Here is a 16,146-nt window from a genome sequence, read left to right as displayed (position 1 = left end):
AAAGGAAAGACTCAAACATAGGATAACATCCTTTGCATGGTCTTTAGCCAAGTGATTAGCATCTTTTATTTAAAAAAAAAATTACAGCAGAAGCTGCCTCATCTAGCTGAGACATAAAATCATATAAATAATTAATTCATCTTTATATTTAGTTCAAAGCATGAATTCATAATTAATAAGAGAAACTGCTGATTTGCATATGTACAAAGATAATATTTTAGTTCGATTTATGGAATATAAAAAATCTCTCAGCGTTGAGTTTGTTGTCTATAGCAGATCTTTTTATTTAAAGAAAAATAATTTTCTCAATCATCTATTTCACTACAATTTGTTTGAAATTTCTGCAAAATTATTGATAGTCATAATACATTTTAAACTTGCTGTTTAATTTTTTTTCAATGGATAACTTTTGAAGCATGAGTTAAATGCTATTTGCAAGATAGTTGCCTAAATACAGCAGGTTGTGATTCTATCTTGTTGCGTTCAAACAAAGATTTAATAATGTGTTAAGATCGCAGCAATTAGTCCATGCAAATGAGGAAGAAGTTTGTTTTAGTTTTAATGCTGCATTTTTCTTATGTGTAATGCTGTCTGATATATCCATGTGAGCTATGTTTCCTCACTGGGGAGAATCCAGAAACCTTGTGACCTAATTTAATCCCAGGGATACTTCTAAAATAGACACTGATCCACATACCTTTGGAAGCATCTGGAGCAGTGACTATGAAGTTCAGACAATAATTGCATCCTTTTTTTAATCTTTCAAAATCATTTCAAAAATGTACTCTACATTGGCAATGGAAACAGTAATCTTGTTTCAAGAAAAAAAAAAATCCAAAGAGATATTAAACCGAATTCCAAAAAAAACTTAGACACAAAACATAGAAAATATTTCTATTATGTGAGCCAAAAATATTGCAAACTACAAATGTATGCAAGCTTAATGATCACCCAGTTTACCTATATGTGATATGATTAAATAGTAAACATGATTTTCATTTACTTCCACATTATAAAAGTACTACAAGAGAGGGAAGCTAAGTCAGATCAAATACTGACTCAGATAGGAAGTTCCACCCCAGCGCTGAGTGAGATTAACCCCCTCTCTGATGAGGACACAGGAAAGCTTCAGCCAACCGTAACTAACAGGCTGGAGAGGAACAATGACAGCCCAAACATATGAGCTCAGTGAGGGACGTGGACAAATTATTGCCGCCTCACACTTGCTATCTGGATACATTAAGCAACTTGACTCTGTTTAGACAAATCATCCTCCAACAGGCCAGTCAGCAGGGATTGCATCCCAATTGGGGAAGAGGACAGTCACCACAAGGCACACAGTTTAAAATTCACAAGCAAAAGAAAAAGGCATGCCTGCACTGAATGAAAGATCCAGAGGTCACAGAAAGTGTATATAAGCTCCAATAATCTAACAAAACATCCCATCCATGGCATTTTTACATTTAATTTTATTGGATAATACAAAGTAGATCAGAGAGAATTAAAAACGTTGTTTTTGTTTTGAGAAGACGCAGGTTGACTACTGATGATTTAAGATATAATTAACAGGATTGGAAAATATTTTTCCAGAGTATACAGCAGTAACAATAAACTTTATGTTTTTTACAAATAAATTTTCTTAGAACTATAAGATACCATATTTCAAAGTTACGACACCAGGTAGATACAGTAACTCACTGGGTGACAGCAAGTATAGTATATTATATGACAACAGGCTTCCACCTTAAACATGTTCAGAATGGGTACCCAAGCAGGGTAATGATTAAGTGATTGACATAATTATTATATTTTTAAGTTTGTAGGAATGTTCTCACAATAAAATAAACCAACATCTTACAATGAAATAAAATATGGATGTGTGACTGACCATGGGGTTATGAGAATTTAATTCTGCTTTGTGAAATTTGATTTCAATTGAAAATGTTCTTGTTTAGTTTAATTTTGGAAGACATATATGCTCATTTTACTACATTTAAATTTGACAATTATATTTTTAGATCCAGCAAAATTATTTATTTATATATTTTTTGCTCCATATTCCTCCAAAATCCCAATGAGAGAGAGGGAAAACAAAATAAAACTGTTTACAAATACAAATATATAACAAGAAATAAACACATTTTTTACCCAAGCTTTTTTGTTTTTACTCTTAGAAAGAGAGGGTAAATAAAGTTCAATTTACTTAACCAAAACTGTAAAAGGATAAAGCTAATGAAAATTTATATTTGTAAAAATACATTTTGCAAATAGTATAATTAGATTAATCCCAGCAGTCTGTTTATATGTTAATTATTTCCTTTAAGAATATAATAATAAAATCTAAATGCTCACTCCTTAGTACAAATGTAGCAATGCAGTAAACGTAGCAATGCAGTAACTATCAATTAAGATCAAGCAAAGGTGAGAAAAAAAAAATCAAGCAGAGGTTTGGTAGCGTTTCTCTGGGAAACGTATAGGTGGCGCTAGAGATACCTTTAAGTCAGTGCCCGACTGCAGAAGAAGAGCCGTTGTTGCCAACCCCCGATTAATCCAAGAAGAAGAAGAAGAAGAAGAAGAAGACTTTGACTTTTAACAGCACTTTATTTACACAATTCAAACATATATACAATTGACGTAAAACAAGTGTCAGTTAAAATCACTATTATAGTAAAACAAGTGTCAGTTAAAAATCATTAAATGAGGAGCTTGTTAAAATGCAGTTCTCCATCATCTGACACAGTACATAAAATGTTTTTAAAACCCCACAACTGAATAAAATCCTCAATGTTCTGTGTGGCTCTATGGAAGTGAAACTCCAGCCTTATCCTGGCTTTAAGGTTGCACTTCCACAGAGCCACGGCGTCAAGGTGAGGTCTCTCCTGCAGTCTGTCTCTACGGGACAAATAAATAGCCAGTTTAGCTTCACTGATTAAAAAGTTCAAAAGTCTAGCCTTTGTCTTGTTGCCCTTGTTTTGACACACTCCTCCAATAAATAGAGATGATACAAACATAATAAGAGATGAAGATAAAGTTGAAATATTGGCAAGAACGTTTAGTAAAATTCATAGTTCAAATAATATTAGTGAAAATGGAAGAAAAGGTAGATTAAATACAAAAATTAAATATAAAGATTTTATACAGAGCGTTGAAGAAACAAATAATTTGTTAAATGTTGAGTTTACAAAAACGGAATTGAACAATGCACTTAAAAAAACAAAAAACACAGCACCAGGTAAAGACCAAATCTGGTATAGAATGATAGGGCAACTTAGTGAAAAATCTAAAGATATAATATTACAACTATATAATAAAATTTGGGAGGAGGGAAAATTACCGTTGAACTGGAAGGAATCAATTATAATACCAATAGCCAAACCAGGAAAAGATCATTCAAACCCAGAAAACTACAGACCAATAGCCTTAACGTCTAATTTATGTAAAATAAAGGAAAAAATGATTAATAATAGACTAGTATATTATCTAAATAGTAAAGGATATATATCAAAATATCAAAGTGGTTTTCGAAAAGGGAGGAGCACTAACGATCCAACGCTCTGTTTAGAGCACGAAATTAGAAGAGCACAAGTAAATAAAGAAAGTGCAGTGGCTATATTCTTTGATATAGAAAAGGCATATGATATGATGTGGGTGGATGGATTATTAATTAAATTATACAAGTTTGGTATTAAAGGGAGAATATTTAAATGGATTAAAGACTTTTTAACAGGTAGGAAAATACAAGTTAGAATAGGAGAAACTACCTCAGGAAAATATATAGTAGAAAATGGAACTCCACAGGGGAGTATTATAAGTCCACTATTGTTCTCAATTATGATAAATGATGTATTTAAAGATATTGAAAAAGACATGGGGTGTTCACTATTTGCAGATGATGGAGCTGTTTGGAAACGAGGGAAAAATGTTGATTTTATTGTTAAAAAATTACAAAAGGTTATTATTGAAATAGAGAAATGGGCGTTGCAATGGGGATTTAAGTTCTCAGTTGATAAAACGAAAGTAATGTTATTTACTCAGAAAAAAATAAACAAGGAAATAAAATTTAAATTATATAAACAAGAGTTAGAGCAGGTAAAGTGTATAAAATTTTTAGGATTATGGTTTGATGAAAAATTAAAATGGCATATACATATACAAAAAGTTGTTGATAAATGTAAGAAAATCTTGAATATTTTGAGATGTTTGGCTGGCAGTGACTGGGGAGCAGATAGGAAATCACTAAAACAGATTTACTCAGGAATGATAAGATCCAACATAGACTTTGGTTGTTTAGTTTATTGTTCAGCAGCTAAAACACATTTGGTTAAATTAGACACTATCCAATATCAGGCACTAAGATTATGTACTGGAGCATTTAAAACCACACCAACAGCAGCATTAGAAATAGAAATGGGAGAAATGCCATTAGATTTAAGAAGAACAAAATTAGAAATTAATTACTGGTTAAATTTTCAAGGAAATAATGTGGATCACCCAACTTTGGACATTTTAAATCCATGCTGGGAAAAAGAAAAGAAAGAAATTAGGAGTTTTGGATGGACAATTGAAAATAAAATAAAAAAATTTAAAATGAATAGTTTAGAAATGAGTCAAACAACACCAATATCAATTATACCTCCCTGGATTCTACCAGAAGCAACAGTAGATATGTCACTAATGGAAAGGAAACAAGATAAATCGTACACGGTAGATATTAATTTAGTACAGTTACATTTAGACAGTTACTATCAATATATTCAAATTTATACTGATGCATCAAAAATAACTGAGAAACTAGGAATAGCATTTGTAGTACCAGAATTCAATATAAAAATAGGAAAACGAATTACAGATGGATTATCAGTATACACAGGAGAAATGTTGGCAATATTATTAGCGTTACAATGGGTAGAAGACATAAAACCATTAAAAACAATAATATGTTCAGATTCAAGCTCTGCATTGTTAAGTTTAAAAAATAACCAAACAGATAGTAGGATGGACATTTTATTAGAAATAAATCATACACTGTTCAGAATACGAAACATGGGGCTGATAGTTGCATTTGTGTGGGTTCCAGCACATATTGGGGTAGAAGGAAACGAGAGGGCAGATAAAATGGCGAAAAGGGCAATTAAACATTCTATTAGTTTTATAGTTAAAATAAGTAAATCAGAAGGAAAGAGTATTTTTTAAAGAGAAACTTATGGAAATTTGGCAAAAAAGGTGGGATGAAGATAAAACAGGAAGATGGTTTTATAAAATTCAGAAGATGGTAGGAGAAAGAAGAAATGGAAGAATAAATAGAAAGGAGGAAAGAGTGATAACAAGGTTAAGATTTGGTCATACAGGACTTAATCATACACTTTTTAAAATACAAAAACATAAAACGGGCAAATGTGATTTCTGTGATAAATATGAAACCATAGAACATGTTATATTAGAATGTCATAAATATGAAAGAGAAAGAAGATATATGAGAAGAGAGTTTGAAGACATTAAGGAGAAGGTTAATTTATTAGATATACTGAGGAAAAATTTAGGGAGTAAACACATACAAATAATTATTCGATTTCTAAAGAAAACGAAATTATTCCATAGAATTTAATTATAGTAAGTGTGTTTGTGAGTGAAGGAATGATATACAAAGCTGTGCACAAATATATATATATTTTTTTAAGTGTGAATGTGTGAATGTATGTTTAAAAGAAGTTAGGGTAGAATGTATCAGGATAGATATTTAAACCATCACGAACCACACTCCATACCAGTAAGTGGCGGTAATGCTACTAACAGTTTGTTGCCAACCGCCATAAAACTCGACAAGAAGAAGAAGAAGAAGAAGAAGAAGAAGAAGCAGCGTAGAATCTGCAGCTATTTGTCGAACATGCCAAATTCCAGAGATTGCTTTAACTTGACGTATTAAGAATGTATTTTTTATGAGATAATTTATCGATATTTAAAAACTTTCTTGGACCGAATTAAACAGGTTAGTGGGGGTAACGAAAAAGAAGTTTACAGAACTACCTTTAGGCAGGGCATCAGACATGTAGTTTTTTTCCAAGTTAGTAAAAGTTTTGGATGTTTGCTGAACGTTGGAAGGTAATTAAAGCCTTTCGATGTAACCGTATAAACGTACTAACCTACATTTTATAAACATTACTTATTTTTTTGGGTGTTTATATAGGAAATGCTTCTGAAACAGTAGCGCGACCCTGGGTGATGTAAGTTACAGTGATATTTTTTCCTTCTTTTCGTTGCAGGGAGGACCTATAGCCGACGTTGCTAACATGTTAGCCAGGGCAGCCCTAAGCAAAGGCATCACTGCCCAGCGCCTCTGTAAGAATGTCACCTTGTACCTGAACGAGCTAACATTTCCAGGGGAAGGGGTCCAGCGTCAAACCCCTGGCGACCAAAAGCCCCTCCTGCTGATGCTGCCGTGGTTTGGATCACGACCACAAGCTGTGGCCAAATACTGTGAAATCTACTTTCGCACTGGATTTGATGTGCTTGTGGTGGAGAGTGAGGTAAGGGAAAAAAAATGGAAATAAAACAAAGGATTTATGATTTCAAGTATTTAAAAACAAATGTGAGGGATATCCCACCTACAGTTGTGGCTTAACATGATGTCACAGTGTAAAGAGATGACTAATAACCTTGAATAAATAGTCATCTCTGGCTGGCAGCTTGTTCTCTAATGGAAAAGATTAGGATAGTTGCCATCTTATCTAAAGAAATTTCCCAGCACTGCAGTTTTAATCATACGATGAGGTCAAAAATCCTCCTCAACAAAGTAAAACACTGATTGTTACACATAAAATAATTGCTACAGGTTAATACTTATTATGAGGTAGATACAAGCAGACTTTTTGTAGCTTAATATTTGTTAAATAGTGTCAGAGTGGAATCAAATGTGTATTATTGTTCACTTGAGTTTATATTAAGATAATTTTGGAACCAAGTAAAGGTCAGATAACTAAGTAGTTGTGCCTTGTCACATATAAAATAAAAAATATTTATTCTTATCTATAAACTGCACAACTGTTGCTTACCTAAATTAAATATGATTTATTTATAAGGTACATGGGTTAAGCTTTAGAGGTGGCATTAAAATCATTGTTGTTGCAAAAATATTTTGGGAACTTTGAATTAAAAATGAGATGCATCTTCTTTATTCTGCCTAAATGACTGTGAAAATAGCATCTAACAGGCTTTATTCACAAGCATGCCCCTCTATCTGTAATCAAGATAATCAGTTGGGTGTTAGCGGCTTGAGTTGAGCAAGACCTTTGCATTCGAAATCCCTCATACACTTTTACCACCTACCTTCTGCACAACCTGTCCTTGTGTGCAAACCTTTAGCACAAAAAAGAAGGATACAGATGTTCAAAGGTTACTCTCAAAGATAATTGTGGCAGCAGTTTTTTGTAGCACTTGAGCAGACATTTAAAGGGTTCATCGGGTTTCAGGGCGGCCGATTAACTCATCGCTTTATGGAAGTTTTTAGTTGACATCAAATGCTCAGCATATAAAGCTTTGGTTCATATAAAGTGCATATACCATTTTGTTTGTACGGTAATTAAACTGATATGTTTTAGAGTTATTTAGATTTTTAAAATTAAATTCAAGAAAAAAGGGATCATTTTGAAAGTGAAATAAATATAATGGAGAGAACTAATTTTCACACTGATGACAAAAACTGATATTATTTGAGGATGAAGAAAAAGGTTTGAGAGAAAATATTTTATCCTAGAATTAATAAAAGATATATTGATATTTGGAAAATGATATCCGGGGGAAAAATAAGCTCTCAAAAAATATATTTTTATTGTTTTTGCACAGTAAAAACATTTTCTTTCAAAAATAGGTTTTGAAAGAGAGAAGGAAAACGCTTTTAGGGATAAATCTCTTTGCTCTTCAAGATTTTTCTCTCAGTGTGTAAAATGAGTAATGGGCGGGCCTGCGTTCCTGTTGGTCAGTCTCAACAGAATTGTGAGCTGAGTGGTGATATTTGGTGCAAAAATGGTTACTTCTCCGTCTTTGATATTAATCAGGAAACTCATCTGCCCCGACTGCCTCGCTCCAACAGTAGATGTGTTTAGGATGAACAGAGCCTCACCTGGAATGTGGTCAAGAGCTTACTGATGTGTTTTTAGGTGTTTTAATTTTGTATTTCCACCATTAAGTTGCAAAACAAAAATACAACGCATTGACATGGACGAGAGCTTACAGCTGTGCTGATTGGCGGGGTTATGATGGGTCTGTTCAGAAGCTGGACAGAGATGGCTGGCATCATGTTTGTGTTTTACTACTTATCGGTCTTATAGTCTCCTTGAAGTGATTTTTTTTCTTATATTCTGTAGATAAAGTTGCATAAACTAAGATGCATCTCATAGTTAAAAGTTAATACCACCAAATTATCTATTTAGACACATTACTACTACAAACTTCAGCAAATTTCACATGGCTTTCACATAAAGATATGCAAAGAAAACCCCAAACAAGTGGACCTTGGTTCTGGTAGTTGACATTTTGCTGTTCGTTCAAAGAGCTTCTTCACTTTATAGTTGGTAAGAGTTTAAAGTGTCATTTCCGCTGCTGTTAGCAATGGGCAGTCCAAGATGATCTGGTCACCTCCTGGAAGGTGACCAGGAATGTAAATTAGTTTCAAACGGTCTGAGCATCAGGCTAAAGGCGGGGCTATATGCATTTGAAAGTTGAAATCTGAGTCTTTTCCTACAGCTTAGACTACATCTATCTCGTTTGAGCAAAATGCCTTCTTTAATCTCTCTTTCTCTTTCTAAAAAAAGAATAATAAAAAAGTATTTTCTTGAGACTGTGTTTTAGGATCCAACGACCCAAATATATGCAATGTCAGTGTCAGTAGTGCAGATTAACAGATTAAAATCAAAGCATAATTATGTGTGAGAATATCCCATTAGTACGGGTGGCATTCCTTTTATACATTGAGATTTTTGTTTATGTCAAGAAATGTTGAGGAGGATTAATACTTTTGCAATGTAATGTATATTGTGATGAAAAGAAATTAAGTATTATACAGCTAAGGATGATTTACAGGTCTAGCATTCTTTTTAAGTTTATTCTGAAGTCTAGATTGCCAATGCTCTCAACGTGAACACTAATGTACATTTCTAAAGGTGGCTACTTTCCTTTAGAAATCGTATTTTTGTTTTTCTTAAACAAGGTGAAAGACTTCCTGTGGCCTCGCTGGGGTCTAGACCGTGGAAAAACTTTGCTGGAGTTGCTCCAGAGCGAACCCTTGATGTCCCGCCCCCTCCTCGTTCATGCCTTCTCCATTGGTGGCTACACATTCGGACAGCTGCTGGTCCATATCTCCCGGGACAAAGAGCGATACCAGGCAGTGACAAACAGGATCAAAGGCCAAGTCTTTGACAGCTTAGTGGTGGGCTCACTGGAGCATATGGCAGCAGGTAAGTCAGTACCCATATAATAATATAACACCGTTTTTAAAACGGCCTTTTCTGCTGCAGAATTTATGAATTGTGCTGCTCTCTTTGTCTAGGTCTTGGTAAAACTATATTTCCTCGTTTTGAGAGCCTGATAAAACAAGCCAGCATGCTCTACTTCAGCATCTTCAAACGCCAGACGGTGGACTACTTCAATACAAGCATCGATGTATTTTATAATACTCCAGTCAAAGCCCCAGCTCTGGTCTTCTTCTGTGACAACGACGTGATGAGTGATGCGACAAGTGTGGAGAAACTGATGGATTACTGGCAGAAGCAAGGAATGGATGTAACGGCGAAGAAGTGGGAGGTTTCAACACACGCTGGTCATTTACGGAGACACCCGCAAGAATATCTGAGCACCTTGGATACATTCCTACATTCACTTCGGGTCGCACCGCTGAAGGCCAAGATGTGACGCCATTTTATCACTGCTCAGTAATTAAAGTACCTCCGTTTGTTTTCCTTTTTTCATATGGTAGGAGACATAACCTGTTGTTTTTAAGCAATTTAATTTACGTACTGATTATTTTATCAATTAATTTGAATGACACCACAGATGCATTGAAAATCAGTTCAGTTACAAACAAAAAAACAAACTCAGGACACATAGCAGGCATTTAAAGCGGTTGCAAAAAAAATAAATCACAGCAGTCCATCAAATCAAAACTTACAATGGTAGGAAATGCTTCACCAGTTATCCATCCATCCATCCATTTTCTGACACGCTTAATTGCAAGTGGGATTCGCGGGGCAAAACAGAGACAAACAGGACTAACCCCCAGATTCCACATACTCCGTCAGTGCTCCGCTCCGCCCCGCTGACGTACGTCGTGCGGAGCGTTTGTCTTTCATGGAAATCCATGAGAGCTGTTCCACATCCACCGCTACTCCTCCGCACGTCTCCGTCCACGTACGTCTTCTCCGTCCGTCACCGACAAATTACGGAGCCGAGATATTTTTTGCTCCGCTCCGGTCCGGCCAGGTCAAGATCCGCAATTGCAATCGCACCAAACAGGAAAAAGAACATCGACAAATTCCGGTTCGTCAAATTAAAATATAGCAGCAACAGATCGGTGACTAGAAATTATAGCACAATTCTTATATATTAAAAAACAAAACTAACACCGTTTATTTAAATGATTGGATCCAAACTATTGGTTATTCACCAACGAGGAAGCAGATTTCTCATCTCCATCAAAATATTTATTTTATACTGAGGGACTTATAATCAAATCCATTCAAAAGAAACTTCTTATTACAGGAATGAAAAGAGATGCTGAGTTTGGGAGTAGAGAACAAGTTCATTCAAAAAAGCAGTTTGAATTATCCTTATCCCCGTTACAAAAAACTACAAATATATATATATATATATTTGGGCAGAAACTGAACATATGCTGGATGATGGTGGGATTTTTTTAATATGTCATATTAAATTAAGCGTTCACAGGGTTCATACAGGAATGAGTGACTCTAATTTAATGCTATTTTAATGCTATTAGAAATGATTTTAATGCCATTAACAAGAACCATGTACACAAGTTATTAGTGTACATGAAATATGAAGGAGCTGTAAGCGCACAGTTCCATGACTCCTGTATGTATGTAAACACACACACACATATATACGTATATATATATTCTCTAGCTTTTTCTCCGCCTCGAGCTTCTTTTCCGAACATACGGCTTTATGATCAGTTCAACGCAAATTAATAGCGATATAATATATCTGACGAAATTGTTTTTATAAGCATTTTTTATTACAGAATTATAAATACTTCGATAAACATATTTAAATAATTTTAGTGCCAATTAAGGCCTTGATTTAAAAAAGAAATGAATGGATTATAATTATTTTTAATGATTCCCGGAAACCCTGGTTCATCTCGCGCATGCTCTCTACGATCTCCAAGAAACTCAGAGCGGAGCGGCCTGGAGCCACAGCGGCGGCTGTAGGCTTTGCTTTGTGCAGGCGGTCTGGAGCGCAGCGGGGCGGAGCGGAGCGGGGCGCTGACGGAGTATGTGGGATTTCGGGGTAACGACCATTCACGCACACACTCACACCTAATTAGAGAAGCCAATTAACCTAACCGTCATGTTTTTGGACTGTGGGAGTACCCGGAGAAAACCCACGCATGCTCAGGTAGAACATGCAAACTCCATGTAGAAAGACCCCAGGGCCAGGAATCGAACCCGCGACCTTCTTGAGCAGCCCCACTTCATCAGTTATTTATGAAAAAATGTGAATTAAGCTTTCTACAGGAGAAAACACCGATCAGTTCATTCTTCGATCTCTTTGTACGAGTGTTCCTGTGAAAGAAAGCAGACGAGTTTTACTTCAAACTGTTACAGTATTTAATTTATCTTTTTTACATGTCCTTCTTAGCATTGCTGGAATGTTGTTGGGGCATCTATAGCTCATTGTATTTTTTTTTCTGTTTCTAACTGATGGGTTTTATTGAACAGAATGGTTATCAGCTGCTGTTACTCTTAAAATCAACATTTACTTTTCTCAAAATCTTACATGAGAAGTCTTTTTTTTGCACTCTTAACAGTGAGTCTGCAGTTTTTCTTTCATTTTTTAAAATAACCTCATTAATTATGTAATTATGAGTCAATGTATTATATATTAACAGATTCCTTTTTAAAAGACAAGTCCAAAGTCTTTCTTTTTTTTTTAAGGAACCGGACATATTCTTGGATCCAAACACTGAAGTTTTATTTCTCTATTTTTATGAAGACAATGTTGAAAGAAAGTTATAAACTGCATCTAAGTCGAAACTTCTCATCATATCTTATCTTACACCGTTCAGATAAATAAGCTACAATGAAGTTAGTTCCAACTTAAGATAATCCTGAAAAAAAACAAAAAATCCCTTTATTTAAATAAGAAGGCGATTCAGTAATGTAGCATTTTCTTTATTGAGAAACCTTTTCTGTTAATTTAAAATGGGAGGGAGCAATTCTATCACTCTTCAAAACTGCCTTCAGGGTTTGCTGTTATTTTTGCATCCGAAGAAGTTGAATAGGTAATTGCTTTATAAAGGACATTTAGGAACCTTTATACAGGTGCTGGTCATAAAATTAGAATATCATGAAAAAGTAGATTGATTTCAGTAATTCCATTTAAAAAGTGAAACTTGTATATTATATTCATACATTACATACAAACTCATATATTTCAGATGTTTATTTTGTTTAATTTTGATGATTACAAATGACAACAAATGAAAATCTCAAATTCATCATATCAGAAAATTAGAATATTACTGAAGACCAATAAAAACAAAGGATTTATAGAAATGTTGGCCAACTGAAAAGTATGAACATGAAAAGTATGAGCATGTACAGCACTCAGTATTTAGTTGGGCCTCCTTTGGCCTGTATTACTGCAGCAATGCGGCGTGGCATGGAGTCGATCAGTCTGTGGCACTGCTCAGGTGTTATGATAGCCCAGGTTGCTCTAATAGTGGCTTTTAGCTCTTCTGAATTGTTGGGTCTGGTGTATTGCATCTTCTTCACAATACCCCATAGATTTTCTATGGGGTTAAGGTCAGGAGAGTTTGCTGGCCAATTAAGAACAGGGATACCATGGTCCTTCAACCAGGTACTGGTAGCTTTGGCACTGTGTGCAGGTGCCAAGTCCTGTTGGAAAATGAAATCTGCATCTCCAAAAAGTTGGTCAGCTGCAGGAAGCATGAAGTGCTCTAAAACTTCCTGGTATGTGGCTGCGTTGACCCTGGACCTCAGAAAACACAATGGACCAACACCAGCAGATGACATGGCACCCCAAACCATCACTGACTGTGGAAACTTTACACTGGACTTCAAGCAACGTGGATGAAGTGCCTCTCTTGTTTTCCTCCAGACTCTGGGACCTTGATTTCCAAAGGAAATGCAAAATTTACTTTCATCAGAGAACATGACTTTGGACCACTCACCAGCAGTCCAGTCCTGTTTCTCTTTAGCCCAGGCAAGACGCTTCTGACGCTGTCTGTGGTTCAAGAGTGGCTTGACACAAGGAATGCGACAGCAGAAACCCATGTCTTTCATACGTCTGTGTGTGGTGGTTCTTGAAGCACTCACTCCAGCTGCAGTCCACTCTTTGTGAATCTCCCCCACATTTTTGAATGGGTTTTGTTTCACAATCCTCTCCAGGGTGCGGTTATCTCTCTTGCTTGTACACTTTTTTCGACCACATCTTTTCCTTCCCTTCGCCTCTCTATTAATGTGCTTGGACACTGAGCTCTGTGAACAGCCAGCCTCTTTAGCGATGACCTTTTGTGTCTTGCCCTCCTTGTGCAAGGTGTCGATGGTCGTCTTTTGGACAACTGTCAAGTCAGCAGTCTTCCCCATGATTGTGTAGCCTATAGAACTAGACTGAAAGACCATTTAAAGGCTTTTGCAGGTGGTTTGAGTTAATTAGCTGATTAGAGTGTGGCACCAGGGGCCATCAATTTTGAACCTTTTCACAATATTCTAATTTTCTGATATGATGAATTTGAGATTTTCATTTGTTGTCATTTGTAATCATCAAAATTAAACAAAATAAACATCTGAAATATGAGTTTGTATGTAATGTATGAATATAATATACAAGTTTCACTTTTTAAATGGAATTACTGAAATCAATCTACTTTTTCATGATATTCTAATTTTATGACCAGCACCTGTATAAAGCCTGACATTTACCCCCAATTTTCAGTGTTGGGATTCTCTTGCTCTGATTTACATTAACTTCATAGTATTTCCCTGGCATTACGGTAAATCTGAAAAGAAATAATTATATTCATTGTTACAATTCTTACCGTGCAATTTTCCTAAGCTAATTAACTCATAATTCTTGTATTTACAGAAAACATTGGTTCTCTTTTCGTTTAATCTGTGGTTACAGCATATCGTCTGATGCAATATATGGGTGCTTATCAATACAAACTTTTTAAAATATTTTAAAAACAAGACAAATCATCACAATCCAATGAAATGACACTTTTGACTGAGCCATGATAAAGTCTTCTATGAATAGTGGTTTTGACCCGTTGAAGGGTGTGTTGGTACCTTTTTTTTTTTTTTTTTTTTTTAAAGAACATTTGCTTCTGTAAACCAGTTCATGCTTTATTGTTCATTAAATGAGGAACTTTCCTAAGGGTCCATCACAAATCCTTTCTCAGGTCTTTTCTTTCTGTGAAAATTCAACTTTACTTCCTAGCGCATCTGCACACATAAGCTGTGCTCTCTCCAAAAGACCAAAGCAGTAACTAGACTTGAAAACTGAAGTAGTTCTGTTTAAAAATCTCTGTTTATTTAAGCACAATTACTGAAAGTTATTGTTAAACACGGTGCCTTGAATTAGAGTTGTTTCATTACACTAATGTTTGTTTATGGGAAATGACAACGCATATAAACTTAAACTTTTTGTTCTGTTTGTGAAATTTACTAATAAATATAAAATGACCTGACTTGGAATTTTTCTGTCGTTCTTTTTGGGTAAGGAACAATGTCACAAATTTGTTACAAGAAGGAAACATTAAGGCTAGAAATTCGTTTATTCTTTTCAACGTCCTTAGTCGTGTGCTTTGGCTCCCCCTGGTGGCAGAAAGATCCAATCGTACATATTTCTGATCTCGATGAAAAATATACAGAAAATATAAAAAAAGACTTTGATTTCTGTTTTTTTTTTTTATCAATATTTATTTTTTAATGTTTCATTTAAATTATGAAAATACAAGTTATGTTAGTTTCTTGCATAATTCTTACATGTGTGGGATCAGACCTAAATTAGTCGAAATGTGAATCTAGCCCTATGCCTTCTTGCTTTTTGTTGTTCCTTTCAAATATTTTGTGCAGCTTTTGCATTTATTTTTGAAGTTTTTGATCAGCAGTTTATAACTATGAGGAAACTGTTATTAAAATAGGAAGGCAAAATAAATAAAATAATAGGAATAGGAAGGCAAGCTTTGTCTGGTGAACCTGTTTGCTTCCATTGGCCTTTCTATTTTGCCACCAATAAAACTGAACGTCCTTGCTGTTGCACAGGTAAGGATTTATTTACAATTTCTAAATAAGACATTTAAAAGAAGGTTATGTCGCATTTCCTACACAATTAGATCAAATATGATTTACAGCATATACCTCCCTATCTGCATTTTGCTTTCTGATATGTAGCTCTGAAAAATATCCACAATATATTAAAATGAGAAACATTACAAACTAGAAAAAGTTGCATTTCCTGCGAAAATGCAGTGTGAATGCTGTACGCTAAACTGTAAGCTGTAAGGTTAAAATGGCAGAAAAAAGCTGAATTTTAAAGTCAAAGCTGCTGAAATGGTATGGAATAGCAAAAAAATGTCTAATTAGTTTCTTAAAAGTAGCTGAAGCCAACAGCAGAAACATGGCAGGCATGTTATGAATTAACAGCAAGCAGAAAAGCTTAATGCCTTTCCAGAAAGAGAGCAGAATCAAGCCAAAATTGGGAAAAAATATGCAGAAATTTCCTAAAATAGCAAAAACGGTAACATAAACAATAAAAAAGTTGAATCTTAACTAGTTGAAGACAAAAATGAGTAGCTTAAGGATAGGACGATAAATGTTGAATATGTATAATAAGTATTAAAGTCTGAAATCATATTTGGAAATGTCAAGACTTGTAAAAAAAATTGAA

The 16,146-nt window shown here is 34.9% G+C and overlaps 1 protein-coding gene across 2 annotated transcripts; it reads left to right on the top strand.

The window, feature by feature from the left end:
• Positions 1–5,906: 5,906 nt before the first annotated feature.
• On the top strand, positions 5,907–10,072 carry si:dkey-5i3.5 (uncharacterized protein LOC565091 homolog). 2 transcript variants are annotated; one of them, XM_038300061.1, is made up of 4 exons: positions 5,907–5,986; positions 6,261–6,524; positions 9,203–9,449; positions 9,542–10,072. In XM_038300061.1, the coding sequence occupies exons 2-4, from the start codon at positions 6,288–6,290 to the stop codon at positions 9,901–9,903; spliced, it is 846 nt and encodes a 281-aa protein (XP_038155989.1). In that variant the 5' UTR covers positions 5,907–5,986; positions 6,261–6,287; the 3' UTR covers positions 9,904–10,072. The 2 variants fall into 2 exon arrangements, with proteins under 2 accessions (XP_038155989.1, XP_038155988.1); XM_038300060.1 differs by lacking the exon at positions 5,907–5,986 and adding an exon at positions 6,001–6,099.
• The last annotated feature ends 6,074 nt before the right edge of the window (positions 10,073–16,146 follow it).

Source organism: Cyprinodon tularosa, unplaced genomic scaffold (assembly GCF_016077235.1).
Source record: "Cyprinodon tularosa strain WSP-4 unplaced genomic scaffold, ASM1607723v1 ctg44, whole genome shotgun sequence".
Taxonomy (NCBI): Eukaryota; Metazoa; Chordata; class Actinopteri; order Cyprinodontiformes; family Cyprinodontidae; genus Cyprinodon; species Cyprinodon tularosa.
Note: the sequence above shows the minus strand (reverse complement) of the source record. Positions and strands in the feature narration are given on the sequence as shown.